General features: G+C 42.8%; 1 protein-coding gene across 1 annotated transcript; it reads right to left on the minus strand.

Moving 5' to 3' along the window:
- Positions 1-447: 447 nt before the first annotated feature.
- LOC112855338 (protein SLFN14-like) lies at positions 448-15,749 on the minus strand. The gene is given in 9 exon segments (XM_086686659.1): positions 448-2,734; positions 6,136-6,384; positions 6,386-6,681; positions 6,683-7,022; positions 9,046-9,380; positions 9,620-9,999; positions 12,652-12,777; positions 14,324-14,799; positions 15,047-15,749. Coding segments are annotated over 8 exon segments (2,673 nt in total). The 5' UTR covers positions 15,610-15,749; the 3' UTR covers positions 448-2,734; positions 6,136-6,227.
- Positions 15,750-19,628: the final 3,879 nt, after the last annotated feature.

Below are 19,628 nucleotides of genomic sequence, written 5' to 3' on the forward strand. Positions count from 1 at the left end.
CAGACACAGGACAGAGGAGACCCACACCCTCATACTGGCTCTGACTGTTCCCCAGCATCTTGCTATGCTGTCTTATATTTCACAAAGACCCAAGTCAGAAAAGTTATGATCCAGGGAGCCAGGGTTGATAAGTCAGTTAAATGTACGACTGCAGCTGAGGACATGATCTCAGGGTTTGTGAGTTCCAGGCCCCCATAAGGGCTCTCTGCTGTCAGTTCTGAGCCTGCTTTGGATCCTCTGTCTCCCTCTCTCTGTGTCCCTCCCCCACCCATCCTCTCCCTGTCCCCTCCAAATAAATAACCATTTAAAAATTTTTTTTAATATATGAAATTTATTGTCAAATTGGTTTCCATACAACACCCAGTGTTCATCCCAAAAGATGCCCTCTCTTCAATGCCCTTCACCTACCCTCCCCTTCCTCCCACCCCCCATCAACCCTCAGTTTGTTCTCAGTTTTTAAGAGTCTCCCATTTTTAAATTTTTAAAAATGTTTATTTACTTTTGAAAGAGAGAGAGAGACAGACAGACAAAGCGGGAGCAGGGGAGGGGTAGAGAGAGAGGGAAAAACAGAATCTGAAGCAGCAGGCTCCAGGCTCTGAGTTGTCAGCACAAGCCCGATGTGGGGCTCAAACCCACAAACCGTGAGATCATGACCTGAACTGAAGTTGGACACTTAACCGACTGAGCCACCAAGGCGCCCCCACATGAAACTATTTTTTACTGTTTATTTTTTTGAGAGAGAGAAAGAGAGAGTGTGTGCAAGCAGTGGAGGGGCAGAGAGAGAGGGGGAGAGAGAGAGAATCCGCACTGTCAGCTCAGAGCCTGATACAGGGCTCCAATTCCAGACCGTGAGATCATGACCTGAGCCGAAATCAAGAGTTTGCTGCTTAACCAACTGAGCCACCCACGCACGCCCCCCCCCCCCCACATCAAACTATTATTAAGGAGGAACCCCTGGGAAGTGGAATTGGAGACGAAGAAGATAGGGAGAGAGGAATTATTATTTTGTCAAATAAGCCTGAGTTACTCGGGAAATGTGTCATGCAATAAAGAAAAGCAATGCTGGGGGCACCTGGGTGGCTCAGTTGGGTGAGCATCTGACTTTGGCTCAGGTCATGATCTGACAGTGAGTTCCAGTCCCGCATCTGGCTCTCTGCTGTCAGCGCAGAACCTGCTTCTGATCCTCTGTCCTCCTGTCTCTCTGCCTCTTCCCTGCTTGCCCTCTCTCAAAAATAAACATTAGAAAAAAAGAAGAAGAAAGAAGAGTGATGCTGAAGCCAGTTAGGGAATCAAGCAGTGCATCTCACTGACTTTCTCACTTAATTTTTCTAGTAGGCTCTGTAATTCCAACAGTCGTAGTTAAGTCCCGTTGAACTTTCTCCTGGATTTCCTTTTCTTGATTGGGCTCCTAATGCTGCTGTTATTAGTGGATTTGATTATGGTTTTTTTTTACTTACCACTCTGATCTGCCACTTCCTTCCACAACCCACATAAGTTACAGTTCCTTTGAGCTCTGGTTTGCTTGGTTTCTTTTGGGTGTCCATTTTAGAGATTGCAAGAATATTATAACATGGATTTAGCAATCATTTTTTTAACATTGAGAAAAGGTGTTGTGTACTAGAGGGAATTGAGTTTGAGATGTCATAAGCCAGATAATTAATTCCCAATCTTAGCTGCTCATTGGAAACTTTCACAACCTTTTTAAAAAATGCAGATTCAAGAGCTCCTCCCCCAGACATGCGGAATCCAACAATGAATCAATGAGTCAATAGTACTTTAAAGGTGATTCTACGGTCAGTCAGGCTTCGTTGTTTTTTTTTTTTATTTTTTTAATGACATTTTCTTTTACTAGACTCCCATTTCCTTTTTTAAAATTTTTTTAATGTTTATTTATTTTTGAGAGAGAGATACAGAGCATGAGTGTGGGAGGGTCACAGAGAGGGAAACACAGAATCCTAAGCAGGGCTCCAGGCTCTGAGCTGTCAGCACAGAGCCAGGGGTGGGGCCCAAACTCAGGAACCTTGATATCATGACCCTATCCGAGGTCTGATGCTCAACCAACTGAGCCACACAGGCGCCCCTCCCATTTCTTCTTTTTTTTTTTTTAAGTTTATTTTCAGAAGGACAGAGAGCATGAGCAGGGCAGGGACAAACAGAGAGAGTGGAGAGAGAGAATCCCAAGTAGGCTGGGCACTGCGAGCACAGAGCCCAAGCAGGGCTCATTCCCACAAACTGTGATATAATGAACCCAGGTGAAACGAGGGTAGGATGCTTAACCGACTGGGCCACCCAGGCACCCCCCAGACTCCCATTTCCTATTTCTCATTACCACAGTCTAGTGGCTCACTATTCATAGTGGATTGCCATAGAAATTACTAGTATTAGTAATTAGTATTAGATTGTCACAAAAACCCAATTTGTACCAAATCTGGCCAGTGTCATTACTTCATGATATTGCCTACATGTGGCAAGCAGAGGGGTAGTTATCTGATTGAGAAAGGTAATACAATACACAAATTAGCTTAGAGTCACAGCATTTCAAAAAATCATGCTTGAGGGGCGCCTGGGTGGCGCAGTCGGTTGGGCATCCGACTTCAGCCAGGTCACGATCTTGCAGTCCGTGAGTTCGAGCCCCACGTCGGGCTCTGGGCTGATGGCTCAGAGCCTGGAGCCTGTTTCCGATTCTGTGTCTCCCTCTCTCTCTGCCCCTCGCCCGTTCATGCCGTGTCTCTCTCTGTCCCAAAAATAAATAAACGTTGAAAAAAAAATTAAAAAAAAATCATGCTTGAGAACTATCCACTGAGAAAAACCCACGAGAGCCCAGGGGATGTCTTAATAGCCACTGCTCACAGAGGCTACTAAGTGTTGTGCCAAATCCTGTCCCAATAAGCATTTCTAGTACCCCCTCAGCCCTAGGAAGAAACTAAGCTTCCGAAGGGTTAAGTAACATTGTTGATAAAGTAATTTCTCATAATCACCTAATCATCATCTGACCGTGTGCCTGGCTCTGAGAATTTAGCGGCGGTTCAATAGCTACTGTCTGTTGGCTCTTGGGTTTGTACCAAGCACATGAAACAAAGCATTTAATCTTTACAACAACCATCTGAGGGATATACTGTTGTTTTTTTCCATTTTATACAGAAAATTCGGTTAAGCTGCCCAGATTACATTTGGGTGCTTGAGTCTGAAATTTGAACCTTGTCATGTCTGACTCTGAAACCCACGCAAGTGCACTAGTTACATTTGGGGAAATAAAGATATGTAAGTGACCATCCTTACTCTCAAGGAGCTCCCAGTCTGATTGGAAGAGAAAGGTGTATACATCTATTTCAGGACAGAAAGAACAGACTTGGAGAAGGGGTCAATAGTTCTCAACCCTGGTGGCATATAAGAATCATCTGGACGACTTTTAATAAATACCGATGCTCAAGCCCATGCTTGGAGATGCTTATTTAATTGGTTGGGTGTTTGCCCTGATCTCTGGTATATTTTAAAGCCCCTTTGCCCCCGCACAAACGATTTTCAGGAGTAGCCAGGGCTGAGAACCACTGAGTTAGACCTTCTACTTTAAGCTAGAGTGAGTTATTGAAGTAGACTAAGAACTGATAGACTCTCAAATTAAATATATATAACAATTATTTTTATTTGTATTGTTTTATTTATAATATTTATTTTGGAGAGAGAGACAGAGAGAGACACAGAGCGTGAGCAAGGGAGGGACAGAGAGAGGGAGACACAGAATCTGAAGCAGGCTCCAGGTTCCGAGCGGCCAGCATAGAGACGGATGCAGGGCTTGAACTCACAAAGTGCAAGATCATGACCTGAGCCAAAGTCGGATGCTTAACCAACTGAGCCACCCAGGCGCCCCTAAAATAATTATTTTTAAAATGAATTATTTTATCAGATTATATAATGTATACATACAGTTTAAAAAGTTAAATCGTACTGAGGCTTATGACTAAAATATAGCAGTTCCCTGTTTTTTCCATTCCCCTAATCCCTCCTCACTTGACTCTTTAAATTAATTTTAGAGAATTCACACACCGCCCATTATCCAAATGTTAATGCAGTGGTGTCTTTTGCTTCATCAGAAAAGAATTACTTGCTGGACTTTATTTCTCCCACCCAAAGTACCCAAATATCCCCAAGAAATGGTAAAAGGGAGGAAATGTCAAGTAACGGAAGCAGGAAGAGGCAGGGAGGGGAGAAGTTCTTCTGTTCAGTCCATGGTCAGTAAAGCTGACCATTAGGTTTCAGACTGGCCTGTCTGATCCTCTCCCATCTCTTGGAAAGGTGATGGGCTTTATGTGAAATTATAGCCAAAGGAATATTTCCACACTTTCTTTTGCATTCATGCCTGCCCAGCATCAATAAAGTTTTCTGAAACCTTTCTAGAAATTAAAAGCAATCTGGAGGGGCACCTGGGTGTCCCAGTCGGTTAAGCGTCCAACTTCAGCTCAGGTCACAATCTCACTGTTTGTGGGTTCCAGCCCTGCATCAGGCCCTGCTGACAGCCTGATTCCGCTTCTGTGTCTCCCTCTCTCTCTGCCCCTCCCCAGCTCATGCTCTGTCTCTCTCTGCCTCTCAAACACAAATGAAAGTTAAAAAGCAATCTGGAAGCTGGAATATTTCCAAAGCAACTTAAAAATCCTTAGAAACAGGAAAGCAAGTTTGCATTGAAGAGCACGGCATTGGCTTAGCTGTTTGGGGGCTGACCAGAGAAAGGGAACTGTGTTTATTTCTACTTCACATACACTGGAAGGAAAACATGATAGGAGAGTATTACGTAGATCTTGTTATGCTGACAGCTACTTCTCTGGCACAGTTTATAATGACTTTGGCACGATCCTCAAAAAGTTTCTAAGCCAGAGAATGGCTGCAAAAGGAGAGACAAAATTTAGGTCAGGGGGATGGCGAACGTTTAATTTGAGGAGTTGGCCTTCTGAACAAAGACTTGATCAACAAGCTAGGATTTCAGCAGGTAGAGGGGCAGACAAGGCTTTGAAGGCAGAGAAGAGAAGCACAGCCAGAAGCCAGGAGTGGGTAGGGATGGCATGGGTGGTAGAGTTGCCATCCAGGCTGTTGGTTAAAATTAACACCAAATCATAATGGAAGAGCTCAGGGATGTGCAAAGGCCTCTTACAGACAGACCATTTCCCAGGCCAGCAGCAGAGGATAAGCAGTTTTGAGCCTACGTGAACGTATGAACAGGTAGAGGATGAACATGAGCAGTGTGTGTGTGTGTGTGTGTGTGTGTGTGTGTGTGTGTGTGTTGGGAGGAGTAAGGGGAGGGTTGGTGGTCAACCTGGAAACTTTGGAAACTAGGAGAGAAGAAAAATAAATTTGCTTTATTTTGTAAACCTGACCTGTCTGAGTCCTTGTGGTGGAAATATCACTATTTTGAGATGACTGCACTAGTCGAATATTGCCTAGACTCTTCACACATTTGAATGGGATCCCCATTGCTGCAAAGCTATGCTCATAATTTGGCTTCCAATGTTGCCATTGAATATATGGATTAGCAAAAGCATCTGGCCCACTTACTACTACAGTACTCACTGTAAACTGACAGGGTGACATTTTCATGTGTGCGTTGGTCTTTTGTGAGCTTGACTGGCATCAAACCATCTCCAAGAGACCAATCCATGCTTCGTGCAAAGAGGAAATCAAGTTGTGGGCCCATGAAGCTCGAGACCCAGAGCCAGTATGAGGTACTCAACAAGGTGCTGCCCCTGAGATACCCGGTTAAAGTAAGTAGCCTGGGGGGCATCCTCCCTCCCACTCCCAAAATGGGTCAGCGAGGCTGGGCTGCCTTAGACGTCTTGGGAGAGGAGGTATAACAAAGGACACATTAGGAGAGGAAGTCAGGGTGTATCATGGAAAGCCTTGAGAATTGGTTTGGCTTCTAGCCTGCAGGGCCTCCCTGCAGATACGTTGGCAGGGAATGCCACACAGTCAGTTCCCTATTTAAGGAGAACCGCTGGTCCCTGAAAGATGGACTGGATAGGAAAACCAGAGGCAGGGGACCAATCGTCAGTCTGCCATAAGTGTATAGGAGGAGGAAAAGGACAGTAACAGCACACAGAGTGAAAGGTCACTCCCAAGAGACATTTCTTGGCTCCACACGGTACTTACTGTGCCTTGACTTTCTCACTTGCAATATGTGAGAAGGAGTAGCTGCCACCTCCCCCAGAGAAGAGACTCTGCTCTTTCTGGCACCTGTATTGTTAAAATAATTTTCGGAAAGCTGCCCTCTTTTCATAAAGCACGTAGAGGTGTTTAATGGCTCATGAGGCAAAACGGAGCTCATGTGCTTCTTCTGACAGTGCACATTCTGGACTCAGCCCAAACACAATCTTCCTCTCCAGGCCTGAAAACTGTTGAAACCTTCGTTGCTCCAGGGGTTACAAATAATCCCACTGCTTTTAGCAGTGCAGGCTCATAGCGTCCTCTGTCCTCCCTTTTCCTGCACAGAATGGCTATGTCTTTGGGCAGGTAGCCACATTGGAACAGGTGGTGACACCTTTCCACCACGTGTTTCACAATTTGTTCCATAGTGAGGCCAGTCTCTGTGTCATCCACCCCAGGCAGACCCTGGGCACACACTGCTTCCTTGTAGGCAGTTTCCCTGAACAATGGCAATGTGTCTGGGGACCTGCCAGAGGGCAGATTTGCTCTGATCCCTCCTCATTTCTTCTTTCGTGACCGTTGCTATTTCCAGAGCACAGTGGATCCCATTGGTGATTGTTTTTTGAGGAAACTGAGCAGATGAAGGGGGGAGGCCATTAATATCTGCATGATGGACTTGGAAAGGGTCCAGAAAAATCCAGAGAATCCCATGATGAAGGTTTTCACTCCCAGTTCCCCTCACCTTTGGAAGGGTGATGCTCCTGGCCTTCAAGTACTAGTCTCCATATTTACTGCAGAAATTCTCAGGCTCATCCATCACTATGTGTTTAACCTCTAGGAACTCCCCTTGTAAGAAGGTTTTCCGAGTCACAACTCTGCAGGTGGTTTGTTGGCTAGAGGATGAAAGAGAGAATAAGGTTTCAGGCATATATACAAAGGGAACACCATATGCATCACTATCTACATCGGAATTAGAGGCTAGTTCTCATCTGGAGACTGATTCATTGACTCAGTGGTGTCCTAAACACTACAAAACTACTCTACTTACAAGTTACCTGATAGAATACATAAATTGCAAACTCTACTCTTTGGGGTTATCTAATTAAATCTGAACATGAAAATTTTTGAAATGAACCCAGGTAGGAGATTTCATTTCTATTACTAGTCCATTTCTGCTGCTAGACAATCCCTAAAGACAGGCTCATTACATTGACAGGAAATCTCAAAAGCAATTTCCACTTGTTACTATCATTGCTTAACTTTCTTCCTTTTTAGAGCAGGCAAGCAGGTCCCTGGAGGCATAATTTTCATGTGCAAAAGAGGTATGGGCTAGGATGAATTCCTATCTAAAGCAAATCCTATTTCCCCACTTACTGGTAGTACAAAACCAAAGCCTTTTTAGATTTTGGTAAGGAAAACATCAGGAAGTTGCTGAGTTCCATGACATGTCAAGTAAGATAGAAAATCTACAGGGCTATGCCTCTCTGGGACTGCTACTCTGTTTACTTAGCTCAATTTTCCTTTGTAGTATGTTTTAGTGTACTAGAGGAGGAGGAACAAATTAGAGGAGGCAAGAAACAGCCAATTTCGTTATATAGATAGATATAGGTAATTTTTTCAAAGTAAACTTGGTTGTTTCTTTCCTCTAATTTAGATCCAAATAACATCATTCATTCCTATAGATTTCCTGATTTATATATGCAGTCCTTGGGGATTTACTCCCCCTATGCCTTGAATCACAGCTACTTACGTTCTTCTGTACCTGTTTCGACTGTGTAGACTTCTTGAAGTAAAGCACCGATTCTTAGTCCCCTCATATTAGGGGTTCAATAAATAACTTGTTGAGTTTGCCTTTTGACTGGGATGTTTTTAAACTTACCCATACAGCATAGCCCTTAGCACAGTTTACAAGATCCTCCATAATTCGGATCTCCTTCCTTTCTAACTTCATCACCTGCTACATACCTCTACTCCCTCCCTACTCCAGTAAGACCTACCATTCTGATTCTCTCATGTGCCTTTGCACTTGCTGTGTGCCCTTTGCCTAAAAAGCCCTCCACTTCTCCTACTGACTTCTTAAGAGTATGCCAAAGGATCCTTCACCCAGGACTATTTGCTGGCCAACCTCCAACCTAAGTTAAAATAAGCATATCCTTATTATCATATTAATTATGTAACATTCAATTTGCTTATTTTTTTCTTATCTCCCTTATCGGATCTTTAGGGCCCCATCTTCAATATGTTTTTCCCTGGTAACACTAAATGTACACATTCCTAGCATATAAGTGGGGCCCCAAAAGATTTATTGGGTACATAAGTAAACCAAACCAAAAATTAAAGTGAGTTTGCCCTCATTTGCTAGATTGTATAACAACCAATTTTTTTTTTTTACTACACTGAAAGGTAAAGACTTAAATCAGAGGCAAATTTGCATGTTTTCTGCAGTTGTCGATTCAGAATAAGTCAAACAAATGAAAACAGTTTATAAACAAAATGAAATGGGTATTTAAATTCAAGTTCCTGTTAGGTATAATGTCTAATTAACTGAAATACTCTATGACTTTGAAGCATTAAATATCAAGCAAAATGTATACTTAAAACAAAACAGGCTTATTTCCACTTTTCTTAAAGTTAAGGCCAGAGATTGTAGGGAAAAAAATGTTTCTAGTTAAAGAAATTTAAAGTGATATATATAGTTGGCTAATTTGTAATGAGATGTTTAAACTTGAGCATTACATAGTACCCATTTGTAGCTCAACTACCTGATCATTTGGAGATGTGTATAGGGTTTGGGCTCTCAGATTTATGCAGCTAAAGCCTCACAACGTCTTAAACTAGAAACGCAGATTACTCTTGAGATACTGTCGAAAAGACTGACTAAATATGTTTATCATGTTGAGTCAGTGGCACTCTTACATCACATAATCCTTTAAAGAGTCACTTTCACAAACATAAAGGATCTCTTTTGGTTTGCAGTGCAACAAATGCTTAATTTTCTCCATGATCTTTATGGCTAGGGCTGTCTTCCTGGTTCCTGGAAAGCAGTGGATAAACAATTCTCGCGGCTCCTGAAGGCTTTCTGAAAGCAACTCACATTGCTCCTCTATGAGCAAGTTGAAAAATTCACAGCCCAGCTGGTCACTCAGAAGAGATCTGGAACACAGTGAGACTATGATAAAGGCCGGCAACAAGTCTTCCATTTCATCCTTGGCAGCAAGCCTGTAGGACTGGGGGTAGTGAACAGGGATTTCTTTAAAAAAAAAAATTTTTTTTTAATGTTTTATTTATTTTTGAGACAGAGAGAGACAGAGCATGAACGGGGGAGGGGCAGAGAGAGGGGGAGACACAGAACGGAAGCAGGCTCCAGGCTCTGAGCCATCAGCCCAGAGCCCGACGCAGGGCTCGAACTCATGGACCGCGAGATCGTGACCTGAGCTGAAGTTGGACGCTCAACCGACTGAGCCACCCAGGCGCCCCGAACAGGGATTTCATTGGGGCTGCACTGTGTGCTGGACAGGTGCATCAACCTTGGGATAGCACACACTTTCCCTGTGTAACCACCAATGGTTCCCAGTTTCTGCTTTAACTGATGAACAGTGTTTCGGCCATATTCAAGCCCTCCAATCCAACTGGGGCGTATTAAGATTGTATGGAGTACCAGGGGACTGTTAACTGCTATTAGAAGAGCATCGCACAGGACATCCCGCTCTTTCCTTAAGCCAACATCACTGGCCCAGCTTCTAGAAAATATCACAATCCCCTGAGAACAAGGATATATCTGTGTCTTCATTAACTCCTTGAGTCCTTTATGATCTGAGAAGAGCTTCTTACAGAGGGATACTGGTTTAAACTGTATCTCTTCCTGTGTCACTGAAAATGCAAGAAATAGAAATTACAAACTAAAATTTACAAAAGCATATTGTAAGTATTCCTGCAACATCATAGGAAGAAATGAATCTAGCCATGGAACTATGGGTTTCCTCGTCTACAAAGAAAGCACCCCCTCTTTATTTTGATGTAGCCCAATAATTTATTTTTGCCTTTGTTTCCCTTGGCTCAGGAGACATATCTAGAAAGACCTGGTAATCACAATACTGGGTATTTACCCAAAGAATATGAAAACGCTAACTCAAAGGGATATAGGCACCCCTATGTTTATTATTGCAGCGTTACTTACAATAGCCAAACTATGGAAGCAGCCCAAATGTCCATTGATAGTTGAATGGATAAAGATGTGAGAAATATATATATATATATACACACACATGGAAATATATATGTATATGGAAATACATATGTATATGGAAATATATATGTATATGGAATATATATATATATATATATATATATATATATATATATGGAAATATACATATATATATATGGAATATTTTTGGCCATAGAATGAAATCTTGCCATTTGCAATGACATGGATGGTACTAGAGAGTATTATGCTAAGTGAAATAAGTCAGCTAAAGAAATAAAAATACAATATGATTTCAGTCATATGTGGAATTTAATAAACAAAACAAATGAACAAAGAGGGGAAAAGACACAAACCAAAAAACAGACTTTTAACTATAGAGAACAATCAGATGGTTATCCCAGGAGAGGTGGGTAGAGGCATGGATATGAAGGGGATTAAGAGTACACTTATCTTGGGGTGCCTGGGTGGCTCAGTCAGTTGAGCACAAACTTTGGCTCAGGTCATGATCTCACAGCTTGTGAGTTCGAGCTCCGCACTGAGCTCTGTTCTGACAGCTCAGAGCCTGGAGCCTGCTTTGGATTCTCTCTCTCTTGCCCTTCCCCCGCTTGCATTTTTTTTAAAAAATGTGGTTTTTAAACACTAAAAAAAGAATACACTTATCTTTTTAAAAAAATTTTAACATTTATTGATTTTTTTGAGAGGCTGAGTGTGAGTGGGGAAGGGGCAGAGAGAGAGGGAGACACAGAATCTGAGGCAGGCTTCCGGCTGTCAGCACAGAGCCTGAGGCAGGGCTCGAACTCACAGACCACAAGATCATGACCTAAGTTGAAGTCCGATGCTTAACTGACTGAGCCACCCAGGCGCCCCAAGAGTACACTTATCTTGATGAGCACTGAGTAATATATGGAACTGCTGAATCACTGTATTGTACACCTGAAACTAATGTAACACTGTAATTAGCTACTCTGGAATTAAAATTTTAAATTAACTCAATAATTTTTAAAAATAGAAAGCACCCCCTCTTCACAGGCCAGGACTACAAATTTCCTATTTCTGGCAGCTCTTGTGCAGGAGAAGGCAATAGGGAGGAGTCTTCACAGAATAGAATAGCCTCCTGGTACCTTCTCCTCAACCCCAAGTGGTCCACTACTGTTAGGAGGGCATTTCTTCCGGCTAAGGTGTATGTGTATGTGTGTGTGTGTGTGTGTGTGTGTGTGTGTGTGTGTGTGTACCTGGTGCTTTAGGGATCCAAGAACTTTCCTTCAGGACATTGATTCTTAACCTGTGGCAGTTTTGCCCCCTGGGGGACATTTGGCAATATCTGGAATATTTTTTGTCATAGCTGGAGAAGGTGCTACCGGCATCTAGTGAGTAGAGGGCAGAAATGCTGCTAAATATCCAACAAAGTCACAGGGCAGCCCCCCTCAACAAAAATTATCGAGCTCGAATATCAATAGTGCCAAGATTGAGAAGCTCTGCCTTAGGAAGAGTCCAGGTGACCCCATGGTTCACCTCTCTCTTTTATTTTTAATTTTTTTTTCACTGTTTATTTTTGAATGAGAGAGACAGAGAGTGAGCAGCAGAAAGAGAAGGAGACACAGAATCCGAAGCAGGCTCCAGGCTCTGAGCAGTCAGCACAGAGCCTGACAGGGGGCTTGAACTTACAGACTGTGAGATCATGACCTGAGCCAGTCAGATGCTTAACCTATTAAGCCACCCAGGCACTCCAGTTCACCTCTTTCTGATTGGAAAGCCAGGGGCAGCTGTGGTATGGACTTAAAGAATTTAAGAGAATTCCTATATTTTCTCAAATTTGGAGAACAAAAGCCATACGTGACTGGAAGCCCCAAAGCACACAGAAATATAATGTGGATACAATAACTGAGAAACAAGAGTCCATCGTATATATTATTTCAGGACCATTATGTCTACATTTGACCTCCTTTAAGGACTAATTGCTACCAATTCCTCCCAGTTTATTATTTTTTGTAAACTCTATGTTCAATGTGGGGCTCAAACTCATGACCCCAAGATCAAGAGTTTCACGCTCTACCAACTGAGCCAGGCAGGCACTCCCCAACTTTATTATTATTATTATTATTGTTACTATTTTAACTTTAATTTAATTTTGTTTTTTTTAGGGTTCATGTCCAGCGTGGAGCCCAATGCAGGACTTGAATTCACAACCCTGAATCAAGACCTAGGCTGAGGTCAAGAGTCAGATGCTTAACCAACCGAGCCGCCCAGACGCGCCCCCATCCTCCAACTCAGTTTTAGAAAGCAAAGTCCCTTCAGCTATAATGAAGAAGGAATACCTGGAAACAGACGTTGTAGAGGTCTTTTAAATTCCAGGACTTTTTTGGGAGATGATGGGCTTCCTAGGGCTGATGGAGCCGGTGAACTCAGGTGAAAGCTGTAGTCAGTGGCGAGACTGGAAGTTGCTAAACAAACACACGGCAAGTTGTTTCAGATGAAAAAAGAAAACTCTTTTTCATTGCCCTTACTACTGTTGACGTGAGATGTGCAGCGTGCCTGAGCCACTCATGCTTTCTACGCCTCAAACAGTTCACATATGTTAGGCAATGAAGACTGGAGACTCTTGGAGTGTCATGCATCTTCTAAGTCACTGTGTGGCTCATTTTGGGCAAGTCATTTCCTCTCTCTCGTGCGAACGTGAGCTGGTGGCCCCTAACGTTTCCTTCTAACTCTGATATTCTGATTCTGGGTCACCCCTAAAAGGAAAGGCTGCTGGTGGCTGATCAGAAAAAGGTTAGCACAGTATTTTTTTTTTTTGTTTTTGTTATAGTTTGTTTAAACCCCCATTCAAGGTTTAGTTGGATCAGAAAGCGGCAGGATCTCTAGACTGGGGTGTGTGTCTATGAGAAAAGTAAACTCAAACAAATTTAGGACAGGAGAATGATTTAGCAAAATCACTCGAGTCTTGATCCCAGCTTCTCTTATCAAATTTGGGACATATTGACCATGAAGACAAACTGACCTGTAAGTCCTTTATGGATTGATTAGAAATCACCAGGGCTGATTCTGAGCCAAATTGTAAGGGAGGTGAAAACACTATGAGTCCTTCTTCCCCTCCCTCATCCCCTGCTCAGCATCTCCTTTTACATTGGTTTTTCCCCATTTGGTAGTGCCCCAAGCCCACTGGTTGAAGACATTAGCTCTTAATGTTACAGAAACCATTCAAATTTGTCAACAAGCTTCCCTTAAAGGAATTAGTGGAGGGGCACCTGGGTGGCTCAGTTGGTTGGGCAACCAACTTCGGCTCAGGTCATGATCAGCCGGCTGGTGGGTTCGAGCCCCACATCAGGCTCTGTGCTGACAGCTCAGAGCCTGGAGCCTGCTTTTGGATTCTATATCTCCCTCTCTCTCTGCCCCTCCCCCACTCATGCTCTCTCTCTCTCTCTCTCTCTCTCTCTCTCTCTCAAGAATAAATAAATATTAAAAGAAATTTTTTTAAAAAAGAATTAGTGAAGTCATTCTTAAACAGTGTTTCTCCCAAATACTGACTTCAGAGTGACCCTGTTGATTAATGTTTTTGACTAGAAAACCAGCCTACAAAATTCTTTCAACAGGCAGTTACCGTGCATAAGGGAACTTTCACTAATTCATAGCTGATCGGATAAATTTCCAAAAGTGGACCAAAATCCAAGCATTTCTTGACCTCAAAGAGTTCATATTCTGGGTCTTTGGAGCTGAAAATATTTTTTTAGGATTGTATTTTTAAGTAATCTCCACACCCGCCGTGGGGCCCAAACTCACAAACCCAAGATCAAGAGTTACACACTCCACTGACAGCCAGCCAGGCACTCTGGAACTGAAAATATTTTCAAAAGAACCCTGTAATGGGAGAATATTTGCAAGCAAAATTGCTTTCTATCCTTCAACGAAATTACCTGACCAAATACCCATGGAAGGCACAGAAGGGATTCCTCCCTGGCTGACTAGATTATGACTTCTCTTCTGCTTTACCTGACTGAATATCCAGCATCATGGCTACCCAGTGCTCCGCCGTCAGCCTTGTGACAGAATTGTCCCTCATGATCCAGGAATCCGGGGCCTCTGTGAATACTACACAGCAGAAGGGCCCCATGTGAACCACACAGACATAGCCATACAGGACGTTGTTTTGGTACACATTCAAGATTTTGGTTGTGAAATGCACCTTTGGCTTCTCACAGCAGAAGTGGAAGGTTGGCAATTGTTCTACACAGCTTTCTATTTCCTTTTTTAGTAAGTCAGGGTTCACTTTTTCTCTCTGACAGCCAAACACTTCTTTGCTCTTATCATCTACCCCAATAATTAGGTATCCCCCGAGGGTGTTGGCAAACGCAGAAACGTAATGAGGCAGCATTTCTTTAATCCGAGGGACAATCTTTCTGGTGGTGAACCTTTTAAGCTCCACACGTGTTGACTCCGTAACATTGAGTTTCTCCTTATACAGGAGCCTGTCCTTTTGTTTTTTTTTATTTTTTTTTAATTTTTTTTAATGTTTACTTATTTTTGAGAGAGAGAGACAGAGCATGAGCAGGGGAGGAACAGAGAGAGAAGGAGACACAGAATCTGAAACAGGCTCCAGGCTCTGAGCTGTCAGCACAGAGCCTGACACGGGGCTCGAACTCACAAACCACGAGATCATGACCTGAGCCGAAGCCGGACGCTCAACCGACTGAGCCACCCAGGTGCCCCAGGAGCCTGTCCTTTTGAAACAGTTCTGAGGCAGACACCCTCCTATCTTCCTCTTCCTGAATGTATCCGTAAGGAACTTTCTGAGAACTCCACTCCTTCACCCTTGATCTTCCTCTTTGGGCTCTAGACTGCTTCTCTCTGAGAAGCTCCAAGGCACTGCTGGCGCTCAGGTTGACAGTGGAAGTCATGGCTCTCTGGTAGAGATTGGAACGCAAGCTGCAAATCCTTAGGGGGAGGCTGGAGACATCTGGGCTCCAGGACTTTACAAAAATCAGGAGATTGTGCCCCTGCTGCATGTAGTCAAGGTATTTCTGTGAACCTGAAGGAAGGAGCTTCTGAAAAGAAGTTTCCAGGTCCTGCCCCAGCCCATGGCATCGTTAACTGTAGGTTTTATCATCAATCTCTGCTTTGATCACACCCCCTCCAGAATTTAGCAGCGCACAGGTAGCTTGGATGATTTTTGCATTCTCCGTTCTTTTCAGATAGCTACTGGCCATCTTCTTCCTGCTCTCTTCTCCAAAAGTCATCCTGCCCACGTGTACAACTGTCTTGGGATAGAGCATTTCCATGTCGGTCTGGACGCCATCCAGCCCAGCAGTCCCTCTGTGCTCCAAACAATAACAGAAAAGGGTTCCAGGAAATAACTTGGACAGAAATGTGGTTTCTACATTAACAAGAATCCTGGAGATTACAATATTTTCTTTGAACTTACAGATTACTGGAGATACATTTTAACATTGGAAACACTCTTTGATATTACTATTTTCTAACAACATTGCAAGCTCCCAAGCCTTTCCAGCATGAACAGGTATAGGTAAAGATGAATGCTTAATATTTTGCCATAACAGAAAGATTCCATTGCTGAAACTGTTAGTCGTTTTTCATTTAAAGTCAGGAAGCAACAACAGTGAGCCCAGAGATAAAGGGCACGGATTGGCACAGCAGCCAAAGCAAGTTATACAGAATATGCAGAGGCAGAAGTTGAGCCAAAAGTTGCTCCTATTTATAATTCAAAGGGAAAGGAAGGCAATAGAGAACTAAGGGAGAATAGTTCTGGGATATATGTGATGTGGTCTTACTATAAAAACAAACATAAAAGTTGGTGTTCTTTATGCACTATTTTATACATTTAAAACATTTTACTCCTGGAAGAATGTCTATTGATACCAAATGCAGAAACCGTTATAGCTTCTCAAACCTTCTTCTAAAAATACGTTTTTTCATACACAGTGTGAAGTAGGAGCAGGAGTGTTCTTTCTCTTCTAAATAGTTCTACCCTGTGCTGGGGGAGCCTCCAAGGCTCAGAAGAAAACATGAGCCTTTGGAACATAGTCCTTAAACTATGGTCGATTTTCCTTTTTGCTTCACGGACCAGAGAGCAGCCATCCAATTTGAACTCAGGGCTCTGAAGCAAATGTTTCACAAACGGCCTTGTTAGCTCTTATTAAATGCAAAGCAAAATATTTACTAACCCAAATCAAAATTCTTCCTCTAGGAGAAGAGAACCATTTCTTCTGTGTGATCTCCTCCAAGTAGAGGCCATATGGGTGTTGTTTATGCCCAGCAAGAGGGGAAAAAAGCAGGCATCCGCAGGATGGGTACCCTCCTCTGCCATTTGTTTGCTCTTGGCTGCCTTCTCACTTCCTCCAGACAAACCAGAATCAGCCTGATGAATTGTTTTTTTCATATGTGAGCATCTTCTGTAGGTAAATGTAAACGTATGGCTCTTAGAGAAATTTCTGTTCATATAATAGAATCACAGAAGTGTTGGAAGGAACTTTAAAAATCTTCCAGTCCAACCATTTATCTGATTCCTAAGTCTTCTCTATAATATTCTCGACTCCCAACAAATCTTTTCAGCAACTGCTTGAACACCTCCAGCAACAGTAACTCACTACCTCTCAAATTAGTCCCTTCTATTTTCTGACAGCTCTGTTAGAAACGGCTTCCTGATTTTCAGTTATAATTTGTCTCCCTATAATTTCCACCTGCTGGGACCCACAAAACAAATCTAATTGCTTTTGAACTAGCAAACCTATACTCTCGTGATTGCCAAGTCTCACTGCTATTACTTGGATGCTGATAACAACTATGATAGACAATGTTTTCTGAGATTCTAGCTCCATATGAACATCCTTTGTACACTTCCCCAAATTTCTCACCTCCAATTTATTATTTTTTTTTAATTTTTTTTAATGTTTATTTATTTTGGGGACAGAGAGAGACAGAGCATGAATGGGGAAGGGGCAGAGAGAGAGGGAGACACAGAATCGGAAGCAGGCTCCAGGCTCTGAGCCATCAGCCCAGAGCCTGACGCCGGGCGCAAACTCACGGACCGCGAGATCGTGACCTGAGCTGAAGTCGGACGCTTAACCAACTGAGCCACCCAGGCGCCCCTCCAATTTATTTAAGATGTGTTTATTCACTAAGTATTTCATTTTATCAACAGAGGTAGTTAGGGCACAACCTTTGTACACACTACACACAAACTGACAAATACCAGTGTCCATCTACTCTCGGTTCATTCATAGAGATGGTTCAAAGACTATGGAGAACATAGTGACCGAGAGCAACAGTGCTGGCTGTCCCTCACCACTGACTGACCCTAGCTAAGTCTCCTAACTTTCACTCATTCTCTCATTCAATCAGCTATTGTTTGAGCATCTGAGATGTTGAAATCCTTGCTCTGGCCCTTTCTAGCTTTGAGACCTTAGTTATGCTAACCAAAGCCTCAGATTCCTTCTGTGTAAATTAGAGATAATAATAGTGTCTTCTTTGTACAACTCCTATGAGAACGAAATGTAGCCTGGGGCTACATGTCACAATAAAAACTGCTATTTAGTGATTGGCTTCTTTGGGCCAGATATGCAACTCTGATGGTCTCAAATTGTCCTTATGACAACTTGTAAGACATGCATTATTTTCATCATCTTATAAATGAAGAAACTGAATTCAGGGAAGTAAAGCTCAAGGCTACACACCTAGTAAGTAACAGAGCTGGGATCTGAACCCCTGTCTCTTGCCAAACTCATTTACTATCATTCTGCCATGCAGCCTTACTGTTAGCCAGAATAAGATACACGTCCTGCTCACAATCTAGAGAGGAAAAACATGTATTAACTCATTGCAATTCAACAGATATAATAACATCAGTTGAGCACTTTACCTGCTATGCATTCTCTGTGTGCTCATTCAACTCTTATAACAGCTTGCAAATATAGTCACATGCATGACCATTATACCCTAGTGCCACTCTGGAGAGCTAATAACATATGAACAGTGTGCTCTGGGTGTTCTGAGGAGTGACAGTAACTATGCTCGTGAGTATAAGATTTCATAAATGAGATGGTACATGAGTTGCAACCTGCAAGTAAGAATGTACCAGGTTGAGGGGCACCTGGGTGGCTCAATCAGTTGTGTCCAACTCTTGATTTGGGCTCAGGTCACAATCTCACAGTTTGTGGGATCGAGCCCCACGTTGGGCTCTGTGCTCACAGCAAGAAGCCTGCTTTGGATTCTCTCTCTCCACCTCTCTTTCTGCCCCTCCCCTACTCGTGCACTGTCTCTCAAAATGAATAAACATTAAAAAAAAAAAAAAAAAAAAGAATGCACCAGGTTGAGAGGGAGAGATGGGGAAAGAAAGGGAAACCAGGTAGAAGAATAGCACATGAAAAGACCCATTATCTTCACTGTCTAACGTCTCCTGTCCTGAAACTACAATGGAAATCCTTAATAGGTCTGGTACAGAGACACTCCATTTCTCTACATTCTTCCCTTTTATTTCTCGAACTTCAATCTAAAATGGAACCAGAGCGGGGCACCTGGGTGGCTCAGTCGGTTAAGTGTCTGACTTTGGCTCAGGTCATGATCTCACAGTTCATGAGTTCAGGCCTCACATCTGGCTTTCTGCTATCAGCACAGAGTCTGCTGTGGAGGTCACTTCAGAGTCTCTGTCTCCCTCTCTCTGCCCCTCCCCTGTTCTCTCTTTCTCTAAAAAATAAACATACATACATACATATAAATAAATAAATAAATAAATAAATAAATAAATAAATAAAATAAAATAAAATAAAATAAAATAAAATAAAATAAAATAAAATAAAATGGAACCAGAGGAGAGAAAATGAAATCTCACACAAGGGCCCTCAGGAAAATAAAAAGACTGAGAGACTCATTTCTCATAAATGCCTGATTTACAGAAAACTGATACTTGATATATTTTTGAGAGAGAGAGAGACAGAGACTGTGTGTACAGGGGCACACATGTGCAAACAGGGGAGGGGCAGAGGAAGAGGGAGGTAGAGAATCCCAAGCAGGCTCCACGCTCAGCCCCACACTGGGCTCGATCTCCTAAGTCGTGAGATCATGACCTGAGCCCAATTCAAGAGTCAAGGCACTCAACATATTGAGCCACCCAGGTATCCCTTGAATTTTCTTAAATGATAGTGAGTTGGTCAGGGGTTAAGTTTTACTTATGGTTCCCAAAGGCACAAACAAGAAATAACCCAGGTCAGGTTGGTCTTGCAAAGGAAGCTGAATTGAAGTTTGTTTGTATGACCAGACTGGTTGGTCTGGTCTGGTTTGCTTG

This window comes from Puma concolor, chromosome E1 (assembly GCF_028749965.1).
Source record: "Puma concolor isolate L17-30 chromosome E1, mPumCon1.1.hap2, whole genome shotgun sequence".
Lineage (NCBI taxonomy): Eukaryota > Metazoa > Chordata > Mammalia > Carnivora > Felidae > Puma > Puma concolor.